We start from the raw sequence: 25,283 nt of genomic DNA, 5'->3' as shown, positions 1-25,283 counted from the left end.
AAAATAAAAAAATGAAGTAAAATAAAATTTTTTTTTTTTTTTTATTTAAACGCCCCTGTCCCGTGCAGAAGCGAACACGCAAGTCCCGCCCACATATGTAAACGCCGTTCAAACCCCACATGTGAGGTATCGTCGCGTGCGTTAGAGCGTGAGCAACAATTTAAGCACTAGACCTTCTCCGTAACTCGAAAATAGTAACCTGTAAAAAAAATTAAAGCGTCGCCTATGAAGATTTTGAAGTACCGAAGTTTGGCGCCATTCCATGAGTGTGCGCAATTTTAAAGCGTGACGTGTTAGGTATCTATTTACTCGGCGTAACATCGTCTTTCACATTAAACACAAAAATTGGGCTAACTTTACTGTTTTGTTTTTTTTTAATTAATGAAACCGTTTTTTTTCCCCAAAAAAGTCATTTGAAAAATGATTGCGCAAATACCGTGCGAGAAAAAAAGTTTCAATGACCGCCATTTTATTCCCTAGGGTGTCTGCTAAAAAATATATATAATGTTTGGGGGGTTCTGATTAATTTTCTAGCAAAAAAATTGCGATTTTTACATGAAGGAGAGAAGTGCCGGAATAGGCGCGGTGGTCACGTGGTTAAGTCCCGAGAATAACAAGGTCTGATTAGCAATTGGTAACGTTATCAGCAATGCTGTGACCTATATTTAGGGGTATGGTCCCTTTAAGCAAGCTTCCGTCGGTAATCAGCACTCATAGTAGAGGAAGGTGAGTGTTCCTGAGTGTTGGGCAATGCAGCAGCAGGTGACACGAGGGGGGGGGGGGGGGTCTCTGCTACCTGGTGTTGTCACAGCTGCGGGTCACTGGCTGTGTTTGCTTACATGGCCCCGCCCTCCGCATTCCTGGTGACAGAATAGGGGAGGCATTCAGGAAAAGGGAGGAACTGGTCAGCGTACAGAACAGCGAACAACATACTGACACATGCTGGGACCCCCCACTGCCACTGGCTGCCCTCTGAAGCCCCCAATGTAAGGTAGGTTCAGCAGGGTGGGGGGGGGGTGTATAGAACATGGGGCAGGGTGCCACGGGGCAAGAAAACACAGGCATATTACATACAGGCAGGTTTCTGGGGAACTACAAGTCTCAGCATTTGACATCACTTCTTGGAACTTAAGCTAAAAGTTTTGCCCCCTCCCCCCCCCCATGTCACCCCCTTTTAGAAGGGGACCCTCTTGTACGGAATATAAATGTGATCTTTAGCTGTTAATAGGAAACCAGAACTGAAAGTAACGGTCAGGTGACTTTCTTCTGAACATGCCAGCTGCCTGGCTGTCTCTGGAAGACCTGGAACAAGCATGCGGCCAGTAAAGGCAAAAGCTCCAGGACCAGGATCTTTAGCACCCGAGGATAAAATGTATCCACCAATCATCTATGGTCTGGGAACTACTAGCAGTATAGGTTGTAGGTTGAATGTCCCTTACATTGGTGATCAGTGAGAAGAATGTCCCTTACATTGGTGATCAGTGGGAAGAATGCTCCTTACATTGGTGATCAGTGAGAAGAATGTTCCTTACATTAGTGATCAGTAAGAAGAATGTCCCTTACATTGGTGATCAGTGGGAAGAATGTTCCTTACATTGGTGATCAGTGGGAAGAATGTCCCTTACATTGGTGATCAGTGGGAAGAATGTTCCTTACATTGGTGATCAGTGGGAAGAATGTTCCTTACATTGGTGATCAGTGGGAAGAATGTCCCTTACATTGGTGATCAGTGAGAAGAATGTCCCTTACATTGGTGATCAGTGTGAAGAATGTCCCTTACATTGGTGATCAGTGGGAAGAATGTTCCTTACATTGGTGATCAGTGGGAAGAGTGTTCCTTACATTGGTGATCAGTGGGAAGAATGTCCCTTACATTGGTGATCAGTGAGAAGAATGTCCCTTACATTGGTGATCAGTGAGAAGAATGTCCCTTACATTGGTGATCAGTGAGAAGAATGTCCCTTACATTGGTGATCAGTGGGAAGAATGTCCCTTACATTGGTGATCAGTGAGAAGAATGTTCCTTACATTGGTGATCAGTGAGAAGAATGTCCCTTACATTGGTGATCAGTGGGAAGAATGTCCCTTACATTGGTGATCAGTGGGAAGAATGTTCCTTACATTGGTGATCAGTGAGAAGAATGTCCCTTACATTGGTGATCAGTGAGAAGAATGTCCCTTACATTGGTGATCAGTGAGAAGAATGTTCCTTACATTGGTGATCAATGGGAAGAATGTCCCTTACATTGGTGATCAGTGAGAAGAATGTTCCTTACATTGGTGATCAGTGGGAAGAATGTCCCTTACATTGGTGATCAGTGGGAAGAATGTTCCTTACATTGGTGATCAGTGGGAAGAATGTCCCTTACATTGGTGATCAGTGGGAAGAATGTTCCTTACATTGGTGATCAGTGAGAAGAATGTCCCTTACATTGGTGATCAGTGAGAAGAATGTCCCTTACATTGGTGATCAGTGAGAAGAATGTTCCTTACATTGGTGATCAGTGAGAAGAATGTTCCTTACATTGGTGATCAGTGAGAAGAATGTCCCTTACATTGGTGATCAGTGGGAAGAATGTTCCTTACATTGGTGATCAGTGAGAAGAATGTCCCTTACATTGGTGATCAGTGAGAAGAATGTTCCTTACATTGGTGATCAGTGAGAAGAATGTCCCTTACATTGGTGATCAGTGGGAAGAATGTTCCTTACATTGGTGATCAGTGAGAAGAATGTCCCTTACATTGGTGATCAGTGAGAAGAATGTCCCTTACATTGGTGATCAGTGAGAAGAATGTCCCTTACATTGGTGATCAGTGGGAAGAATGTCCCTTACATTGGTGATCAGTGAGAAGAATGTTCCTTACATTGGTGATCAGTGAGAAGAATGTCCCTTACATTGGTGATCAGTGGGAAGAATGTCCCTTACATTGGTGATCAGTGGGAAGAATGTTCCTTACATTGGTGATCAGTGAGAAGAATGTCCCTTACATTGGTGATCAGTGAGAAGAATGTCCCTTACATTGGTGATCAGTGAGAAGAATGTTCCTTACATTGGTGATCAATGGGAAGAATGTCCCTTACATTGGTGATCAGTGAGAAGAATGTTCCTTACATTGGTGATCAGTGGGAAGAATGTCCCTTACATTGGTGATCAGTGGGAAGAATGTTCCTTACATTGGTGATCAGTGGGAAGAATGTCCCTTACATTGGTGATCAGTGGGAACAATGTTCCTTACATTGGTGATCAGTGAGAAGAATGTTCCTTACATTGGTGATCAGTGGGAAGAATGTCCCTTACATTGGTGATCAGTGAGAAGAATGTCCCTTACATTGGTGATCAGTGAGAAGAATGTCCCTTACATTGGTGGTCAGTGAGAAGAATGTCCCTTACATTGGTGATCAGTGAGAAGAATGTCCCTTACATTGGTGATCAGTGAGAAGAATGTTCCTTACATTGGTGATCAGTGAGAAGAATGTTCCTTACATTGGTGATCAGTGTGAAGAATGTTCCTTACATTGGTGATCAGTGGGAAGAATGTCCCTTACATTGGTGATCAGTGAGAAGAATGTCCCTTACATTGGTGATCAGTGAGAAGAATGTTCCTTACATTGGTGATCAGTGAGAAGAATGTCCCTTACATTGGTGATCAGTGGGAAGAATGTCCCTTACATTGGTGATCAGTGAGAAGAATGTTCCTTACATTGGTGATCAGTGAGAAGAATGTTCCTTACATTGGTGATCAGTGGGAAGAATGTCCCTTACATTGGTGATCAGTGAGAAGAATGTCCCTTACATTGGTGATCAGTGGGAAGAATGTTCCTTACATTGGTGATCAGTAAGAAGAATGTTCCTTACATTGGTGATCAGTGGGAAGAATGTCCCTTACATTGGTGATCAGTGGGAAGAATGTTCCTTACATTGGTGATCAGTGAGAAGAATGTCCCTTACATTGGTGATCAGTGGGAAGAATGTTCCTTACATTGGTGATCAGTGAGAAGAATGTCCCTTACATTGGTGATCAGTGAGAAGAATGTCCCTTACATTGGTGATCAGTGAGAAGAATGTTCCTTACATTGGTGATCAGTGAGAAGAATGTTCCTTACATTGGTGATCAGTGAGAAGAATGTCCCTTACATTGGTGATCAGTGGGAAGAATGTTCCTTACATTGGTGATCAGTGAGAAGAATGTCCCTTACATTGGTGATCAGTGAGAAGAATGTTCCTTACATTGGTGATCAGTGAGAAGAATGTCCCTTACATTGGTGATCAGTGGGAAGAATGTTCCTTACATTGGTGATCAGTGAGAAGAATGTCCCTTACATTGGTGATCAGTGAGAAGAATGTCCCTTACATTGGTGATCAGTGAGAAGAATGTTCCTTACATTGGTGATCAGTGAGAAGAATGTTCCTTACATTGGTGATCAATGGGAAGAATGTCCCTTACATTGGTGATCAGTGAGAAGAATGTTCCTTACATTGGTGATCAGTGGGAAGAATGTCCCTTACATTGGTGATCAGTGGGAAGAATGTTCCTTACATTGGTGATCAGTGGGAAGAATGTCCCTTACATTGGTGATCAGTGGGAAGAATGTTCCTTACATTGGTGATCAGTGAGAAGAATGTCCCTTACATTGGTGATCAGTGAGAAGAATGTCCCTTACATTGGTGATCAGTGAGAAGAATGTTCCTTACATTGGTGATCAGTGAGAAGAATGTTCCTTACATTGGTGATCAGTGAGAAGAATGTCCCTTACATTGGTGATCAGTGGGAAGAATGTTCCTTACATTGGTGATCAGTGAGAAGAATGTCCCTTACATTGGTGATCAGTGAGAAGAATGTTCCTTACATTGGTGATCAGTGAGAAGAATGTCCCTTACATTGGTGATCAGTGGGAAGAATGTTCCTTACATTGGTGATCAGTGAGAAGAATGTCCCTTACATTGGTGATCAGTGAGAAGAATGTCCCTTACATTGGTGATCAGTGAGAAGAATGTCCCTTACATTGGTGATCAGTGGGAAGAATGTCCCTTACATTGGTGATCAGTGAGAAGAATGTTCCTTACATTGGTGATCAGTGAGAAGAATGTCCCTTACATTGGTGATCAGTGGGAAGAATGTCCCTTACATTGGTGATCAGTGGGAAGAATGTTCCTTACATTGGTGATCAGTGAGAAGAATGTCCCTTACATTGGTGATCAGTGAGAAGAATGTCCCTTACATTGGTGATCAGTGAGAAGAATGTTCCTTACATTGGTGATCAATGGGAAGAATGTCCCTTACATTGGTGATCAGTGAGAAGAATGTTCCTTACATTGGTGATCAGTGGGAAGAATGTCCCTTACATTGGTGATCAGTGGGAAGAATGTTCCTTACATTGGTGATCAGTGGGAAGAATGTCCCTTACATTGGTGATCAGTGGGAACAATGTTCCTTACATTGGTGATCAGTGAGAAGAATGTTCCTTACATTGGTGATCAGTGGGAAGAATGTCCCTTACATTGGTGATCAGTGAGAAGAATGTCCCTTACATTGGTGATCAGTGAGAAGAATGTCCCTTACATTGGTGGTCAGTGAGAAGAATGTCCCTTACATTGGTGATCAGTGAGAAGAATGTCCCTTACATTGGTGATCAGTGAGAAGAATGTTCCTTACATTGGTGATCAGTGAGAAGAATGTTCCTTACATTGGTGATCAGTGTGAAGAATGTTCCTTACATTGGTGATCAGTGGGAAGAATGTCCCTTACATTGGTGATCAGTGAGAAGAATGTCCCTTACATTGGTGATCAGTGAGAAGAATGTTCCTTACATTGGTGATCAGTGAGAAGAATGTCCCTTACATTGGTGATCAGTGGGAAGAATGTCCCTTACATTGGTGATCAGTGAGAAGAATGTTCCTTACATTGGTGATCAGTGAGAAGAATGTTCCTTACATTGGTGATCAGTGGGAAGAATGTCCCTTACATTGGTGATCAGTGAGAAGAATGTCCCTTACATTGGTGATCAGTGGGAAGAATGTTCCTTACATTGGTGATCAGTAAGAAGAATGTTCCTTACATTGGTGATCAGTGGGAAGAATGTCCCTTACATTGGTGATCAGTGGGAAGAATGTTCCTTACATTGGTGATCAGTGAGAAGAATGTCCCTTACATTGGTGATCAGTGGGAAGAATGTTCCTTACATTGGTGATCAGTGAGAAGAATGTCCCTTACATTGGTGATCAGTGAGAAGAATGTCCCTTACATTGGTGATCAGTGAGAAGAATGTTCCTTACATTGGTGATCAGTGAGAAGAATGTTCCTTACATTGGTGATCAGTGAGAAGAATGTCCCTTACATTGGTGATCAGTGGGAAGAATGTTCCTTACATTGGTGATCAGTGAGAAGAATGTCCCTTACATTGGTGATCAGTGAGAAGAATGTTCCTTACATTGGTGATCAGTGAGAAGAATGTCCCTTACATTGGTGATCAGTGGGAAGAATGTTCCTTACATTGGTGATCAGTGAGAAGAATGTCCCTTACATTGGTGATCAGTGAGAAGAATGTCCCTTACATTGGTGATCAGTGAGAAGAATGTTCCTTACATTGGTGATCAGTGTGAAGAATGTTCCTTACATTGGTGATCAGTGAGAAGAATGTTCCTTACATTGGTGATCAGTGTGAAGAATGTTCCTTACATTGGTGATCAGTGAGAAGAATGTTCCTTACATTGGTGATCAGTGAGAAGAATGTCCCTTACATTGGTGATCAGTGAGAAGAATGTTCCTTACATTGGTGATCAGTGAGAAGAATGTCCCTTACATTGGTGATCAGTGAGAAGAATGTTCCTTACATTGGTGATCAGTGTGAAGAATGTTCCTTACATTGGTGATCAGTGAGAAGAATATCCCTTACATTGGTGATCAGTGAGAAGAATGTTCCTTACATTGGTGATCAGTGGGAAGAATGTCCCTTACATTGGTGATCAGTGGGAAGAATGTTCCTTACATTGGTGATCAGTGGGAAGAATGTTCCTTACATTGGTGATCAGTGAGAAGAATGTTCCTTACATTGGTGATCAGGGAGAAGAATGTCCCTTACATTGGTGATCAGTGGGAAGAATGTTCCTTACATTGGTGATCAGTGAGAAGAATGTCCCTTACATTGGTGATCAGTGAGAAGAATGTCCCTTACATTGGTGATCAGTGAGAAGAATGTTCCTTACATTGGTGATCAGTGAGAAGAATGTTCCTTACATTGGTGATCAGTGTGAAGAATGTTCCTTACATTGGTGATCAGTGAGAAGAATGTCCCTTACATTGGTGATCAGTGAGAAGAATGTCTCTTACATTGGTGATCAGTGAGAAGAATGTCCCTTACATTGGTGATCAGTGGGAAGAATGTCCCTTACATTGGTGATCAGTGAGAAGAATGTCTCTTACATTGGTGATCAGTGAGAAGAATGTCCCTTACATTGGTGATCAGTGAGAAGAATGTCTCTTACATTGGTGATCAGTGAGAAGAATGTCTCTTACATTGGTGATCAGTGAGAAGAATGTCCCTTACATTGGTGATCAGTGGGAAGAATGTTCCTTACATTGGTGATCAGTGGGAAGAATGTCCCTTACATTGGTGATCAGTGGGAAGAATGTTCCTTACATTGGTGATCAGTGGGAAGAATGTTCCTTACATTGGTGATCAGTGAGAAGAATGTTCCTTACATTGGTGATCAGTGGGAAGAATGTTCCTTACATTGGTGATCAGTGGGAAGAATGTTCCTTACATTGGTGATCAGTGAGAAGAATGTTCCTTACATTGGTGATCAGTGAGAAGAATGTCCCTTACATTGGTGATCAGTGAGAAGAATGTCCCTTACATTGGTGATCAGTGAGAAGAATGTCCCTTACATTGGTGATCAGTGAGAAGAATGTTCCTTACATTGGTGATCAGTGAGAAGAATGTCCCTTACATTGGTGATCAGTGAGAAGAATGTCCCTTACATTGGTGATCAGTGGGAAGAATGTTCCTTACATTGGTGATCAGTGAGAAGAATGTCCCTTACATTGGTGATCAGTGGGAAGAATGTTCCTTACATTGGTGATCAGTGAGAAGAATGTCCCTTACATTGGTGATCAGTGGGAAGAATGTCCCTTACATTAGTGATCAGTGAGAAGAATGTTCCTTACATTGGTGATCAGTGAGAAGAAAGTCTCTTACATTAGTGATCAGTGAGAAGAATGTCCCTTACATTGGTGATCAGTGGGAAGAATGTCCCTCACATTGGTGATCAGTGGGAAGAATGTCCCTTACATTGGTGATCAGTGAGAAGAATGTCCCTTACATTGGTGATCAGTGGGAAGAATGTTCCTTACATTGGTGATCAGTGAGAAGAATGTTCCTTACATTGGTGATCAGTGAGAAGAATGCCCCTTACATTGGTGATCAGTGAGAAGAATGTCCCTTACATTGGTGATCAGTGGGAAGAATGTCCCTTACATTGGTGATCAGTGAGAAGAATGTTCCTTACATTGGTGATCAGTGGGAAGAATGTTCCTTACATTGGTGATCAGTGAGAAGAATGTCCCTTACATTGGTGATCAGTGAGAAGAATGTTCCTTACATTGGTGATCAGTGAGAAGAATGTTCCTTACATTGGTGATCAGTGAGAAGAATGCCCCTTACATTGGTGATCAGTGGGAAGAATGTCCCTTACATTGGTGATCAGTGAGAAGAATGTCCCTTACATTGGTGATCAGTGGGAAGAATGTCCCTTACATTGGTGATCAGTGAGAAGAATGTTCCTTACATTGGTGATCAGTGAGAAGAATGTCCCTTACATTGGTGATCAGTGAGAAGAATGTTCCTTACATTGGTGATCAGTGAGAAGAATGTCCCTTACATTGGTGATCAGTGAGAAGAATGTCCCTTACATTGGTGATCAGTGAGAAGAATGTCCCTTACATTGGTGATCAGTGAAAAGAATGTCCCTTACATTGGTGATCAGTGGGAAGAATGTCTCTTACATTGGTGATCAGTGAGAAGAATGTCCCTTACATTGGTGATCAGTGAGAAGAATGTCCCTTACATTGGTGATCAGTGAGAAGAATGTCCCTTACATTGGTGATCAGTGGGAAGAATGTCCCTTACATTGGTGATCAGTGAGAAGAATGTTCCTTACATTGGTGATCAGTGGGAAGAATGTCCCTTACATTGGTGATCAGTGAGAAGAATGTTCCTTACATTGGTGATCAGTGAGAAGAATGTCCCTTACATTGGTGATCAGTGGGAAGAATGTCCCTTACATTGGTGATCAGTGAGAAGAATGTCCCTTACATTGGTGATCAGTGAGAAGAATGTCCCTTACATTGGTGATCAGTGGGAAGAATGTCCCTTACATTGGTGATCAGTGAGAAGAATGTCCCTTACATTGGTGATCAGTGGGAAGAATGTCCCTTACATTGGTGATCAGTGAGAAGAATGTCCCTTACATTGGTGATCAGTGGGAAGAATGTCCCTTACATTGGTGATCAGTGAGAAGAATGTCCCTTACATTGGTGATCAGTGAGAAGAATGTCCCTTACATTAGTGATCAGTGAGAAGAATGTTCCTTACATTGGTGATCAGTGAGAAGAATGTTCCTTACATTGGTGATCAGTGAGAAGAATGTCCCTTACATTGGTGATCAGTGGGAAGAATGTCCCTTACATTGGTGATCAGTGAGAAGAATGTCCCTTACATTGGTGATCAGTGAGAAGAATGTTCCTTACATTGGTGATCAGTGAGAAGAATGTCCCTTACATTGGTGATCAGTGAGAAGAATGTCCCTTACATTGGTGATCAGTGAGAAGAATGTCCCTTACATTGGTGATCAGTGGGAAGAATGTCCCTTACATTGGTGATCAGTGAGAAGAATGTCCCTTACATTGGTGATCAGTGGGAAGAATGTCCCTTACATTGGTGATCAGTGAGAAGAATGTCCCTTACATTGGTGATCAGTGGGAAGAATGTCCCTTACATTGGTGATCAGTGGGAAGAATGTCCCTTACATTGGTGATCAGTGGGAAGAATGTCCCTTACATTGGTGATCAGTGGGAAGAATGTCCCTTACATTGGTGATCAGTGAGAAGAATGTCCCTTACATTGGTGATCAGTGGGAAGAATGTCCCTTACATTGGTGATCAGTGAGAAGAATGTTCCTTACATTGGTGATCAGTGGAAGAATGTCCCTTACATTGGTGATCAGTGAGAAGAATGTTCCTTACATTGGTGATCAGTGAGAAGAATGTCCCTTACATTGGTGATCAGTGGGAAGAATGTCCCTTACATTGGTGATCAGTGAGAAGAATGTCCCTTACATTGGTGATCAGTGAGAAGAATGTCCCTTACATTGGTGATCAGTGGGAAGAATGTCCCTTACATTGGTGATCAGTGGGAAGAATGTCCCTTACATTGGTGATCAGTGAGAAGAATGTCCCTTACATTGGTGATCAGTGGGAAGAATGTCCCTTACATTGGTGATCAGTGAGAAGAATGTCCCTTACATTGGTGATCAGTGAGAAGAATGTCCCTTACATTAGTGATCAGTGAGAAGAATGTTCCTTACATTGGTGATCAGTGAGAAGAATGTTCCTTACATTGGTGATCAGTGAGAAGAATGTCCCTTACATTGGTGATCAGTGGGAAGAATGTCCCTTACATTGGTGATCAGTGAGAAGAATGTCCCTTACATTGGTGATCAGTGAGAAGAATGTTCCTTACATTGGTGATCAGTGAGAAGAATGTCCCTTACATTGGTGATCAGTGAGAAGAATGTCCCTTACATTGGTGATCAGTGAGAAGAATGTCCCTTACATTGGTGATCAGTGGGAAGAATGTCCCTTACATTGGTGATCAGTGAGAAGAATGTCCCTTACATTGGTGATCAGTGGGAAGAATGTCCCTTACATTGGTGATCAGTGAGAAGAATGTCCCTTACATTGGTGATCAGTGGGAAGAATGTCCCTTACATTGGTGATCAGTGGGAAGAATGTCCCTTACATTGGTGATCAGTGGGAAGAATGTCCCTTACATTGGTGATCAGTGGGAAGAATGTCCCTTACATTGGTGATCAGTGAGAAGAATGTCCCTTACATTGGTGATCAGTGGGAAGAATGTCCCTTACATTGGTGATCAGTGGGAAGAATGTCCCTGGTGATGAAGTATAGTGTTGTGTTGCTCGGGGTAACGCCCTCGGGGGTCTCTGAATTCCGGAGAGAACTCCCCGGGGTGATAGGAAAGTTTTCAAAATAATTTTCCCTCTGAGTGACAAGTGGAATGTGAAAATGAATGCGGCTTTATTCAACAACCCAAGCAACCAATCAGGACCCATCTTGAACTGGCAGGACTTTAAAAGTATGAATTCTGATTGGTTGCACTTTAAGAAAAAAAAAAAAAAAAACACATGAGCACAAAATAAAGGGGAAAAAAATAAATCTTTCAAACACTATATTATCAAAAGTATTGGGACACCTGCTCTTTACACGCACATGAACTGAAATGATACAAATGTCATTTGGGTACAGTGTAGCACGACCGCGCAATTGTCATTCAAATTGCGACAGCACAGAAAGCTGAAAATTGGCCTGGGCGGGAAGGTGTGTAAGTGTCTGGTATGGAAGGGGTTAAACAAGACTTTACAGTTACATTAAGCTCAGGAAGGAAGGAAGGGGGTGCGTCCCCCGAAACGCGTCGGCTTGCAGACACAGTGATGCACGAATCAGGTCACTTGATGCCACACTGGACCACGATATGATATGAGACATTTGGTTATTTTTCTTCTTCTGTGAGGATGGGTTTGGCCTTCTTGTGGTGATGCTCCAGTGATGGAGAACCTCGGCACCCCAGATGTTTTGGAAACTACATCTCCCATGATGCTCTACCACACTGCAGAGTGCCTGAGCATCATGGGAATGCTCACCTACACAGAAGAGTACCTGAGCCTCATGGGAAATGTAGTTCCGAAACATCTGGGGTGCCGAGGTTCTCCATCACTGGTCATGGGTGCTCAACCTGTGGCCTTCAAGGTGTTACAAAACTACAAGTCCCATGATGCATTGCAAGGCTGACAGGCACAAGTGTGACTCCCAAAGGCTGAGGAATGATAGGACTTGTAGTTTTCCAACAGTTGGAGGGCCCCAGGTTGAGCACCCATGTTCTAGGGCAGTGATGGAGAACCTCGGCACCCCCAGATGTTTTGGAAACTACATTCCCCATGATGCTCAGGCACTCTGCAGGGTAGTGGAGCATCATGGGAAATGTAGTTCCAAAACATCTGGGGTGCCAACAGGGCCGCTGATAGGCCAGTACAACTGGCCCTGTTGAACCGGGCCATGCCAGCAGGGGGGCCCGGGCAACCTGAACAGATAACCAATTTAAAAAAAGATCTACTACTACTGTAGCAGCATCTATACATTATGGTACGGCATTGGCGGCGCTGTCTGCAGGCAGCACATGCCTTATGGGCCATAACGCATGTGCTGCCTGCAGAGACAGTGCCATCCATGCCGCCGATGCCGTAATGTGCTGGAGACAGTGCCACCCATAATGCTAATGCCATAACGCATGTGCTGCCTGCAGAGACAGTGCCATCCATGCCGCCGATGCCGTAATGTGCTGGAGACAGTGCCACCCACAATGCTAATGCCATAACGCATGTGCTGCCTGCAGAGACAGTGCCATCCATGCCGCCGATGCCGTAATGTGCTGGAGACATTGCCACCCATAATGCTAATGCCATAACGCATGTGCTGCCTGCAGAGACAGTGCCCCCCATGCTGCCAATGGCATTATGCCATTGTCGGCATGGGTGGCACTGTCTGCAGCACAATATGGCATTGGCGGCATGGGTGTCACTGTCAGCACGTAGCACATGCATTATGGCATTGGCATCATGGGTGGCACTGTCAGCAGGCAGCACATGCATTATGGAATTAGCGTCATTGGTGGCACTCTCTGCAGCACATTACGGCATTGGCGGCATGGGTAGCACGGTCTGCAGTGATAAATCTTCACTTTGTTTCAAGGCGGGGTCTAGGGAGGGGCCAGGGGCGGGCTGAAGGAGGGATCAGGGGTGGGGTTGAAGGGGGGGGGGCATCAGGTAGACTGTACGGGGGGCCCCATGATTTCTATCAGCGGCCCTGGGTGCCAAGGATTTGCCATCACTGCACTAGGCGCTTGCACCCTCCTGTGTGCGTCTTCGCAACACAACAAAAAATGGCCGCCCTCAGGCCAACACCTTTGTTGGCACCCCCAGATGTTTTGGAAACTACATTTCCCATGATGCTCAGGCTCTCTGCAGGGTAGTGGAGCATCATGGGAAATGTAGTTCTGAAACATCTGGGGTGGCAAGGTTCGCCATCACTGCACCAGGTACCTACACCCTCCTGTGTGCGTCTTCACAACAACAAAAAATGGCCGCCCTCGGGCCAACACCTTGGCGGTCTCGGGATAATAATAGATATTCTATGTATAAATAATGACAGGCGAGGGAGGGGGGTGCGGATTGTTGGGAGGGAAGCTGCAGGTTGCATGCTCTGTAGGGGACGTGTCTTGGCGTGTGTACCTGCACATGTTCATGGAATGCGTCTTCCTCGCTGACATTCCTCCCAGTGTGCCTGGACATGCCTTATATCTGCCCCCCCGTGATTGGTGCTCCGGTGACGTCGGCGGGGTGTGGCTTCCTCTCCGGATTTCTGACGGTTTAATGATTAAGAGGCTGACGATGGAATGTGATTGAAACCAACAGGAGCTGCGGCTGCACCCACCACCCGGCCTGCCAACGGGTACCAGCGAGTCATGGCTCACCGGACGGGCTAATGTCACCGATGGTTCTCCTCACCGCCTGATCATACACAAGGATCCCCGGGGCCGGGCGTGCAACAGGTAAGAACGCTGGGAGGGGCGCTCCGTTATAATGAGCAGAGACATGGATATCAGGAGAGCTATAGAGGAAGGAGCAGAGTCCTCCAGCAGAGTATATCAGGAGAGGAGAGTTATAGAGGAAGGAGCAGAGTTCTCCAGCAGAGCAGAGTATTTCAGGAGAAGAGAGTTATAGAGGAAGGAGCAGAGTCCTCCAGCAGAGTATATCAGGAGAGGAGAGTTATAGAGGGAGGAGCAGAGACCTCCAGCAGTGCAGAGTATTTCAGGAGAGGAGAGTTATAGAGGAAGGAGCAGAGTCCTCCAGCAGAGTATATCAGGAGAGGAGAGTTAGAGGAAGGAGCAGAGTCCTCCAGCAGAGCAGAGTATTTCAGGAGAGGAGAGTTATAGAGGAAGGAGCAGAGTCCTCCAGCAGAGTATATCAGGAGAGGAGAGTTAGAGGAAGGAGCAGAGTCCTCCAGCAGAGCAGAGTATTTCAGGAGAGGAGAGTTATAGAAGAAGGAGCAGAGTCCTCCAGCAGTGCAGAGTATTTCAGGAGAGGAGAGTTATAGAGGAAGGAGCAGAGTCCTCCAGCAGAGTATATCAGGAGAGGAGAGTTATAGAGGAAGGAGCAGAGTCCTCCAGCAGAGTATATCAGGAGAGGAGAGTTATAGAGGGAGGAGCAGAGTCCTCCAGCAGAGTATTTCAGGAGAGGAGAGTTATAGAGGAAGGAGCAGAGTCCTTCAGCAGAGCAGAGTATTTCAGGAGAGGAGAGTTATAGAGGAAGGAGCAGAGTCCTCCAGCAGAGCAGAGTATCTCAGGAGAGGAGAGTTATAGAGGAAGGAGCAGAGACCTCCAGCAGAGTATTTCAGGAGAGGAGAGTTATAGAGGAAGGAGCAGAGTCCTCCAGCAGAGCATATCAGGAGAGGAGAGTTATAGAGGAAGGAGCAGAGTCCTCCAGCAGAGTATATCAGGAGAGGAGAGTTATAGAGGAAGGAGCAGAGTCCTCCAGCAGAGTATATCAGGAGAGGAGAGTTATAGAGGGAGGAGCAGAGACCTCCAGCAGTGCAGAGTATTTCAGGAGAGGAGAGTTATAGAGGAAGGAGCAGAGTCCTCCAGCAGAGTATATCAGGAGAGGAGAGTTAGAGGAAGGAGCAGAGTCCTCCAGCAGAGCAGAGTATTTCAGGAGAGGAGAGTTATAGAGGAAGGAGCAGAGTCCTCCAGCAGAGTATATCAGGAGAGGAGAGTTAGAGGAAGGAGCAGAGTCCTCCAGCAGAGCAGAGTATTTCAGGAGAGGAGAGTTATAGAAGAAGGAGCAGAGTCCTCCAGCAGTGCAGAGTATTTCAGGAGAGGAGAGTTATAGAGGAAGGAGCAGAGTCCTCCAGCAGAGTATATCAGGAGAGGAGAGTTATAGAGGAAGGAGCAGAGTCCTCCAGCAGAGTATATCAGGAGAGGAGAGTTATAGAGGGAGGAGCAGAGTCCTCCAGCAGAGTATTTCAGGAGAGGAGAGTTATAGAGGAAGGAGCAGAGTCCTTCAGCAGAGCAGAGTATTTCAGGAGAGGAGAGTTATAGAGGAAGGAGCAGAGTCCTCCAGCAGAGCAGAGTATCTCAGGAGAGGAGAGTTATAGAGGAAGGAGCAGAGACCTCCAGCAGAGTATTTCAGGAGAGGAGAGTTATAGAGGAAGGAGCAGAGTCCTCCAGCAGAGCAGAGTATTTCAGGAGAGGAGAGTTATAGAGGAAGGAGCAGAGTCCTCCAGCAGAGCAGAGTATCTCAGGAGAGGAGAGTTATAGAGGAAGGAGCAGAGACCTCCAGCAGAGTATTTCAGGAGAGGAGAGTTATAGAGGAAGGAGCAGAGTTCTCCAGCAGTGCAGAGTATTTCAGGAGAGGAGAGTTATAGAGGAAGGAGCAGAGTCCTCCAGCAGAGTATATCAGGAGAGGAGAGTTATAGAGGAAGGAGCAGAGTTCTCCAGCAGTGCAGAGTATTTCAGGAGAGGAGAGTTATAGAGGAAGGAGCAGAGTCCTCCAGCAGAGTATATCAGGAGAGGAGAGTTATAGAGGAAGGAGCAGAGTCCTCCAGCAGAGTATATCAGGAGAGGAGAGTTATAGAGGGAGGAGCAGAGTCCTCCAGCAGAGCAGAGTATTTCAGGAGAGGAGAGTTATAGAGGAAGGAGCAGAGACCTCCAGCAGAGTATATCAGGAGAGGAGAGTTATAGAGGGAGGAGCAGAGTCCTCCAGCAGAGCAGAGTATTTCAGGAGAGGAGAGTTATAGAGGAAGGAGCAGAGTCCTCCAGCAGAGTATATCAGGAGAGGAGAGTTATAGAGGAAGGAGCAGAGTCCTCCAGCAGTGCAGAGTAATTTTTCCCAGGCAATGGCAATTCAATGCATTTATATTATTAGACCTAATAGGACTATTCTGGCGGGCGGAGTTAAAGGGAAAGCAAGAAAGTAGGAGTGACCGACATAAAATAATAATAAAGTGAAACCTCGGATTACGAGGATAATCCGTTCCAGGAGAATGCTTGTAATCCAAAGTGCTCTCATATCAAAGCGAGTTTCCCCCATAGAAGTCCATGGAAACGTAGATAATTTGTTTCGCATTGACTTCTATTGCATGCAATACCGCATGTAACCAGAAGTGGGGGGGAGCGCCGGAGAGCCTTGGAAATACTCGGGGACAGCTCGGCTGAACTTGGAAACCCTCGGAAAGGCTCAGAAACACTCTGGAATGGAGTATTTCTGAGAGTTTCCGAATGGCTCCGAATAAGTCATAATAAATAAAAAAAATAATTGCTTGTCTTTCAAAGCGCTCGTTAACCAAGGTTCCACTGTATCACAATTCATGGACTTACGAAGGAGGAACCAATTTGCGGTTCAGAGACAGGTCATTGTACTTCAGGGGGTGGAGCTGGGACTCCCTAGAGGGACATAACAGGTCATTGTGTTTCAGGGGGTGGAGCTGGGACTCCCTAGAGGGACATAACAGGTCATTGTGTTTCAGGGGGTGGAGCTGGGACTCCCCAGAGGGACATAACAGGTCATTGTGTTTCAGGGGGTGGAGCTGGGACTCCCCAGAGGGACATAACAGGTCATTGTGTTTCAGGGGGTGGAGCTGAGACTCCCTAGAGAGACATAACAGGTCATTGTGTTTCAGGGGTGGAGCTGGGACTCCCCAGAGGGACATAACAGGTCATTGTGTTTCAGGGGGTGGAGCTGAGACTCCCTAGAGAGACATAACAGGTCATTGTGTTTCAGGGGGTGGAGCTGGGACTCCCTAGAGGGACATAACAGGTTGTTGTGTTTCAGGGGGTGGAGCTGGGACTCCCCAGAGGGACATAACAGGTCGTTGTGTTTGAGGGGGTGGAGCTGGGACTCCCCAGAGGGACATAACAGGTCATTGTGTTTCAGGGGGTGGAGCTGGGACTCCCCAGAGGGACATAACAGGTCATTGTGTTTCAGGGGGTGGAGCTGGGACTCCCCAGAGAGACATAACAGGTCATTGTGTTTCAGGGGGTGGAGCTGGGACTCCCCAGAGGGACATAACAGGTCGTTGTGTTTCAGGGGGTGGAGCTGGGACTCCCCAGAGAGACATAACAGGTCGTTGTGTTTCAGGGGGTGGAGCTGGGACTCCCCAGAGGGACATAACAGGTTGTTGTGTTTCAGGGGGTGGAGCTGGGACTCCCCAGAGGGACATAACAGGTCATTGTGTTTCAGGGGGTGGAGCTGGGACTCCCTAGAGGGACATAACAGGTCATTGTGTTTCAGGGGGTGGAGCTGGGACTCCCTAGAGAGACATAACAGGTCATTGTGTTTCAGGGGGTGGAGCTGGGACTCCCCAGAGGGACATAACAGGTCATTGTGTTTCAGGGGGTGGAGCTGGGACTCCCCAGAGGGACATAACAGGTCATTGTGTTTCAGGGGGTGGAGCTGGGACTCCCCAGAGGGACATAACAGGTCATTGTGTTTCAGGGGGTGGAGCTGGGACTCCCTAGAGGGACATAACAGGTCGTTGTGTTTCAGGGGGTGGAGCTGGGACTCCCCAGAGGGACATAACAGGTCATTGTGTTTCAGGGGGTGGAGCTGGGACTCCCTAGAGGGACATAACAGGTCATTGTGTTTCAGGGGGTGGAGCTGGGATTCCCTAGAGGGACATAACAGGTCATTGTGTTTCAGGGGGTGGAGCTGGGACTCCCTAGAGGGACATAACAGGTCATTGTGTTTCAGGGGGTGGAGCTGGGACTCCCTAGAGGGACATAACAGGTCATTGTGTTTCAGGGGGTGGAGCTGGGACTCCCTAGAGGACATAACAGGTCATTGTGTTTTAGGGGGTGGAGCTGGGACTCCCTAGAGGGACATAACAGGTCATTGTGTTTCAGGGGGTGGAGCTGGGACTCCCCAGAGGGACATAACAGGTCATTGTGTTTCAGGGGTGGAGCTGGGACTCCCCAGAGGGACATAACAGGTCATTGTGTTTCAGGGGGTGGAGCTGGGACTCCCCAGAGGGACATAACAGGTCATTGTGTTTCAGGGGTGGAGCTGGGACTCCCCAGAGGGACATAACAGGTCATTGTGTTTCAGGGGGTGGAGCTGGGACTCCCCAGAGGGACATAACAGGTCGTTGTGTTTCAGGGGGTGGAGCTGGGACTCCCCAGAGGGACATAACAGGTCGTTGTGTTTCAGGGGGTGGAGCTGGGACTCCCTAGAGGGACATAACAGGTCGTTGTGTTTCAGGGGGTGGAGCTGGGACTCCCTAGAGGGACATAACAGGTCGTTGTGTTTCAGGGGGTGGAGCTGGGACTCCCCAGAGGGACATAACAGGTCATTGTGTTTCAGGGGGTGGAGCTGGGACTCCCCAGAGAGACATAACAGGTCATTGTGTTTCAGGGGTGGAGCTGGGACTCCCCAGAGGGACATAACAGGTCATTGTGTTTCAGGGGGTGGAGCTGGGACTCCCCAGAGGGACATAACAGGTCATTGTGTTTCAGGGGTGGAGCTGGGACTCCCCAGAGGGACATAACAGGTCATTGTGTTTCAGGGGGTGGAGCTGGGACTCCCCAGAGGACATAACAGGTCGTTGTGTTTCAGGGGGTGGAGCTGGGACTCCCCAGAGAGACATAACAGGTCATTGTGTTTCAGGGGGTGGAGCTGGGACTCCCCAGAGGGACATAACAGGTCATTGTGTTTCAGGGGGTGGAGCTGGGACTCCCCAGAGAGACATAACAGGTCGTTGTGTTTCAGGGGGTGGAGCTGGGACTCCCCAGAGGGACATAACAGGTTGTTGTGTTTCAGGGGGTGGAGCTGGGACTCCCCAGAGGGACATAACAGGTCATTGTGTTTCAGGGGGTGGAGCTGGGACTCCCTAGAGGGACATAACAGGTCATTGTGTTTCAGGGGGTGGAGCTGGGACTCCCTAGAGAGACATAACAGGTCATTGTGTTTCAGGGGGTGGAGCTGGGACTCCCCAGAGGGACATAACAGGTCATTGTGTTTCAGGGGGTGGAGCTGGGACTCCCCAGAGGGACATAACAGGTCATTGTGTTTCAGGGGGTGGAGCTGGGACTCCCCAGAGGGACATAACAGGTCATTGTGTTTCAGGGGGTGGAGCTGGGACTCCCTAGAGGGACATAACAGGTCATTGTGTTTCAGGGGGTGGAGCTGGGATTCCCTAGAGGGACATAACAGGTCATTGTGTTTCAGGGGGTGGAGCTGGGACTCCCTAGAGGGACATAACAGGTCATTGTGTTTCAGGGGGTGGAGCTGGGACTCCCTAGAGGGACATAACAGGTCGTTGTGTTTGAGGGGGTGGAGCTGGGACTCCCCAGAGGGACATAACAGGTCATTGTGTTTCAGGGGGTGGAGCTGGGACTCCCTAGAGGGACATAACAGGTCATTGTGTTTCAGGGGGTGGAGCTGGGACTCCCCAGAGGGACATAACAGGTCATTGTGTTTCAGGGGGTGGAGCTGGGATTCCCTAGAGGGACATAACAGGTCATTGTGTTTCAGGGGGTGGAGCTGGGACTCCCTAGAGGGACATAACAGGTCATTGTGTTTCAGGGGGTGGAGCTGGGACTCCCTAGAGGACATAACAGGTCATTGTGTTTTAGGGGGTGGAGCTGGGACTCCCTAGAGGGACATAACAGGTCATTGTGTTTCAGGGGGTGGAGCTGGGACTCCCCAGAGGGACATAACAGGTCATTGTGTTTCAGGGGTGGAGCTGGGACTCCCCAGAGGGACATAACAGGTCATTGTGTTTCAGGGGGTGGAGCTGGGACTCCCCAGAGGGACATAACAGGTCATTGTGTTTCAGGGGTGGAGCTGGGACTCCCCAGAGGGACATAACAGGTCATTGTGTTTCAGGGGGTGGAGCTGGGACTCCCCAGAGGGACATAACAGGTCGTTGTGTTTCAGGGGGTGGAGCTGGGACTCCCCAGAGGGACATAACAGGTCGTTGTGTTTCAGGGGGTGGAGCTGGGACTCCCTAGAGGGACATAACAGGTCGTTGTGTTTCAGGGGGTGGAGCTGGGACTCCCTAGAGGGACATAACAGGTCGTTGTGTTTCAGGGGGTGGAGCTGGGACTCCCCAGAGGGACATAACAGGTCATTGTGTTTCAGGGGGTGGAGCTGGGACTCCCCAGAGAGACATAACAGGTCATTGTGTTTCAGGGGTGGAGCTGGGACTCCCCAGAGGGACATAACAGGTCATTGTGTTTCAGGGGGTGGAGCTGGGACTCCCTAGAGGGACATAACAGGTCGTTGTGTTTCAGGGGGTGGAGCTGGGACTCCCTAGAGGGACATAACAGGTCATTGTGTTTCAGGGGGTGGAGCTGGGACTCCCTAGAGGGACATAACAGGTCATTGTGTTTCAGGGGGTGGAGCTGGGACTCCCCAGAGGGACATAACAGGTCATTGTGTTTCAGGGGTGGAGCTGGGACTCCCCAGAGGGACATAACAGGTCATTGTGTTTCAGGGGGTGGAGCTGGGACTCCCCAGAGGGACATAACAGGTCATTGTGTTTCAGGGGTGGAGCTGGGACTCCCCAGAGGGACATAACAGGTCATTGTGTTTCAGGGGTGGAGCTGGGGCTCCCCAGAGGGACATAACAGGTCGTTGTGTTTCAGGGGGTGGAGCTGGGGCTCCCCAGAGGGACATAACAGGTCGTTGTGTTTCAGGGGGTGGAGCTGGGACTCCCTAGAGGGACATAACAGGTCGTTGTGTTTCAGGGGGTGGAGCTGGGACTCCCCAGAGGGACATAACAGGTCGTTGTGTTTCAGGGGGTGGAGCTGGGACTCCCCAGAGGGACATAACAGGTCATTGTGTTTTAGGGGGTGGAGCTGGGACTCCCCAGAGAGACATAACAGGTCATTGTGTTTTAGGGGGTGGAGCTGGGACTCCCTAGAGGGACATAACAGGTCATTGTGTTTCAGGGGGTGGAGCTGGGACTCCCCAGAGGGACATAACAGGTCGTTGTGTTTGAGGGGGTGGAGCTGGGACTCCCCAGAGGACATAATTGTTCCCTCAGAATATGGGGGTCACGCTAGTCAGGTAAAAAGCATTCATAAGCCATAGACAAGAAAGATGTTCTACATAGAATGTGGGCGGGGTTACTGTTTTTTGTGTGACTGGGGTCTCCCTTTAATGTAGAGGTGGTCTTCTTCTTTCAGGCACAGATATGCCGTCTCCAACAGAGATCCTAAAGAAGGAGCTGGAGGAAGAGCTGAAGCTGAGCGGTGAGGATTTGAGAAGTCATGCCTGGTACCATGGACCCCTCCCCCGCCAGGTGAGTACAGCTTGGAACTGCCCTCTAAAGAAGCTTTACTCAACCTTTCCAACATAGAGGGACCCTTATAATAACTTTCTGGTCTCAGGGAACCCCTTCTAATAATGACTACACTCACCGGCCACGTTATTAGGCCCCCCTTGCTAGTATGGGTCAGACCCCCTTTATTAGGCCCCCCTTGCTAGTAGCAGGTTGGACCCCCTTTATTAGGCCCCCCTTGCTAGTAGCAGGTTGGACCCCCTTTATTAGGTCCCCCTTGCTAGTAGCAGGTTGGACCCCCTTTATTAGGTCCCCCTTGCTAGTACTGGGTTGGACCCCCTTTATTAGGACCACCTTGCTAGTAGCGGGTTGGACCCCCTTTATTAGGTCCCCCTTGCTAGTAGCGGGTTGGACCCCTTTATTAGGTCTACATTGCAAGTAGCGGGTTGGACCCCCTTTATTAGGCCCCCCTTGCTAGTACTGGGTTGGATCCCCTTTATTAGGTCCACCTTGCTAGTAGTGGGCTGGACCCCCTTTATTAGGACCACCTTGCTAGTAGTGGGCTGGACCCCCTTTATTAGGACCACCTTGCTAGTAGCGGGTTGGACCCCCTTTATTAGGTCCACCTTTCTAGTAGCGGGCTGGACCCCCTTTATTAGGCCCCCCTTGCTAGTAACACGTAGGACCCCTTTATTAGGTCTACATTGCAAGTAGCGGGTTGGACCCCCTTTATTAGGCCCCCCTTGCTAGTACTGGGTTGGATCCCCTTTATTAGGTCCACCTTGCTAGTACTGGGCTGGACCCCCTTTATTAGGTCTACATTGCAAGTAGCGGGTTGGACCCCCTTTATTAGGCCCCCCTTGCTAGTACTGGGTTGGATCCCCTTTATTAGGTCCACCTTGCTAGTAGTGGGCTGGACCCCCTTTATTAGGACCACCTTGCTAGTAGTGGGCTGGACCCCCTTTATTAGGACCACCTTGCTAGTAGTGGGCTGGACCCCCTTTATTAGGACCACCTTGCTAGTAGTGGGCTGGACCCCCTTTATTAGGTCCACCTTGCTAGTAGCGGGTTGGACCCCCTTTATTAGGTCCACCTTTCTAGTAGCGGGCTGGACCCCCTTTATTAGGCCCCCCTTGCTAGTAACACGTAGGACCCCTTTATTAGGTCTACATTGCAAGTAGCGGGTTGGACCCCCTTTATTAGGCCCCCCTTGCTAGTACTGGGTTGGATCCCCTTTATTAGGTCCACCTTGCTAGTACTGGGTTGGACCCCTTTATTAGGTCTACATTGCAAGTAGCGGGTTGTACCCCCTTTATTAGGACCACCTTGCTAGTAGCGGGCTGGACCCCCTTTATTAGGTCCACCTTGCTAGTAGTGGGCTGGACCCCCTTTATTAGGACCACCTTGCTAGTAGTGGGCTGGACCCCCTTTATTAGGACCACCTTGCTAGTAGTGGGTTGGACCCCCTTTATTAGGACCACCTTGCTAGTAGCGGGTTGGACCCCCTTTATTAGGTCTCCCTTGCTAGTAGCGGGCTGGACCCCCTTTATTAGGCCCCCCTTGCTAGTAACACGTAGGACCCCATTTATTAGGCCCCCCTTGCTAGTATTGGATTGGACCCCCTGTATTAGGTCTCCCTTGCTAGTAGCGGGTTGGACCCCCTGTATTAGGCCCCCCTTGCTAGTAGCGGGCTGGACCCCCTTTATCAGGCCCTCCTTGCTAGTAGCGGGTTGGACTCAATACTCAGGGGGGCCGTGGCGTGTAAATGATGCTCAATTGGTACACAAGGGGCCAAGAAAATACCCCCCATTACACCCCCACCACCAGCCTGAACCTTGTAGGCAGGATGGATCCATGAGCCAAATTCTGACCCCACCGTTCCCTGAAACCTAAAAATGATTGGGGGGTTCCTCTGTGGTAGGTAGGTTGAGCGGGGGGGGCCGTATTACGCGTTGTTGTGTTCATTGATGTTTTACACTTTGGCAGGAGGCAGAGAAGCTCTTAGAAAAAGATGGCGACTTCCTGATTCGCGACTCGCTCTCCTCTCCCGGGGACTACGTCTTAAGCTGTGTGAGCGCCAAGCAGGTTCTGCACTTCAAGATCATTGCCGTCAACTTGCGTCCCCGGCGAGGGGTCTCACGCACGCTCTACCAGCTGGAACAGGACCGCTTTGACAACATTCCCGCCCTGGTTCGGTCGTACGTCGGCGACAGGCGGGCGGTGTCTGAATCCTCAGGGGCCGTCATAGAGAATCCCGTCAACAGGACAGTGCCTCTGAGTGCGGCGGGGGAGAGGCAGGAATCCCAGAAGGCAAACAAGGAAAACAGGCGGAGTCTTCACGTGACAGATAACAGCTTGCTCAGGTACAAGCCAATCAAAATTCACTTTCATTTACAAGTTCGAAAAGCGACTCTTCCATACCCACTGCCATGTTCAGCGGTACTCACCGGGTCCTTCAATTAGGAAAGGTTCTTCCTCAATGCAGGGCCATCTTAATAGCATCATGGGCCCCTGGGCAAAGTCATGCTACGGGGCCCCTACAAGCCCCAATTTACACACATTCTCAAGAATGAAAGTACAATATTTCTACTTAACAGCCTGTCACTTGTCACCTGTCCCCTGCCACCAGATTCAGCGTGTCACTTGCCACCTGTCCCCTGCCACCAGATTCAGCGTGTCACTTGCCACATCACCTGTCACCAGATTCAGCGTGTCACTTGCCACGTCACCTGCCACCAGATTCAGCGTGTCACTTGCCACGTCCCCTGTCACCAGCTTCAGCGTGTCACTTGCCACCTGTCCCTTGCCACCAGATTCAGCGTGTGACTTGCCACCGTCACCTGCCACCAGATTCAGCGTATCACTTGTCACGTCCCCTGTCACCAGATTCAGCGTATCACTTGTCACGTCCCCTGTCACCAGATTCAGCGTATCACTTGTCACGTCCCCTGCCACCAGATTCAGCGTATCACCTGACACCGTCCCCTGCCACCAGATTCAGCGTGTCACTTGCCACCTGTCCCCTGCCACCAGATTCAGCGTGTCACCTGACACCGTCCCCTGCCACCAGATTCAGCGTATCACCTGACACTGTCCCCTGCCACCAGATTCAGCGTATCACCTGACACCGTCCCCTGCCACCGTCCCCTGCCACCAGATTCAGCGTGTCACTTGCCACCAGATTCAGCGTGTCACTTGCCACCAGATTCAGCGTGTCACTTGCCACCAGATTCAGCGTGTCACTTGCCACCTGTCCCTTGCCACCAGATTCAGCGTGTTACTTGCCACCTGTCCCTTGCCACCAGATTCAGAGTGTCACTTGTTACTGTCCCCTGCCACCAGATTCAGCGTGTCACTTGCTACTGTCCCCTGCCACCAGATTCAGCGTGTCACTTGCTACTGTCCCCTGCCACCAGATTCAGCGTGTCACTTGTCACGTCCCCTGTCACCAGATTCAGCGTGTCACTTGTCACGTCCCCTGTCACCAGATTCAGCGTATCACTTGTCACGTCCCCTGTCACCAGATTCAGCGTGTCACTTGTCACGTCCCCTGTCACCAGATTCAGCGTGTCACTTAAGGACTGTCACCTGTCACACGTTGCGGATAGTCACTTGCCACACGTTGCGGATTGAAACTTGCCACATCACCTGTCACA

At 48.3% G+C, this 25,283-nt stretch overlaps 1 protein-coding gene across 3 annotated transcripts in view; it reads left to right on the top strand.

The window, feature by feature from the left end:
* Positions 1-888: 888 nt before the first annotated feature.
* The window catches only part of LOC120919636 (breast cancer anti-estrogen resistance protein 3 homolog), a 43,357-nt gene continuing 18,962 nt past the window's right edge, over positions 889-25,283 (top strand). The window contains exons 1-4 of one of the 3 annotated variants that reach the window (XM_040331883.1): positions 889-991; positions 13,764-13,900; positions 21,533-21,648; positions 23,614-23,990. In XM_040331883.1, coding sequence (XP_040187817.1) covers positions 21,541-21,648; positions 23,614-23,990 — 485 coding nt within the window. In that variant the 5' untranslated portion in view covers positions 889-991; positions 13,764-13,900; positions 21,533-21,540. Of the gene's footprint in view, positions 992-13,568; positions 13,901-21,532; positions 21,649-23,613; positions 23,991-25,283 lie in introns of those variants that run through there. The other 2 variants (XM_040331884.1, XM_040331882.1) reach the window with 2 other exon arrangements.

The sequence above is a fragment of the Rana temporaria genome, chromosome 12, assembly GCF_905171775.1.
Source record: "Rana temporaria chromosome 12, aRanTem1.1, whole genome shotgun sequence".
NCBI classification, from domain to species: Eukaryota; Metazoa; Chordata; class Amphibia; order Anura; family Ranidae; genus Rana; species Rana temporaria.
This window is presented reverse-complemented; position numbering and strand designations above follow the sequence as displayed.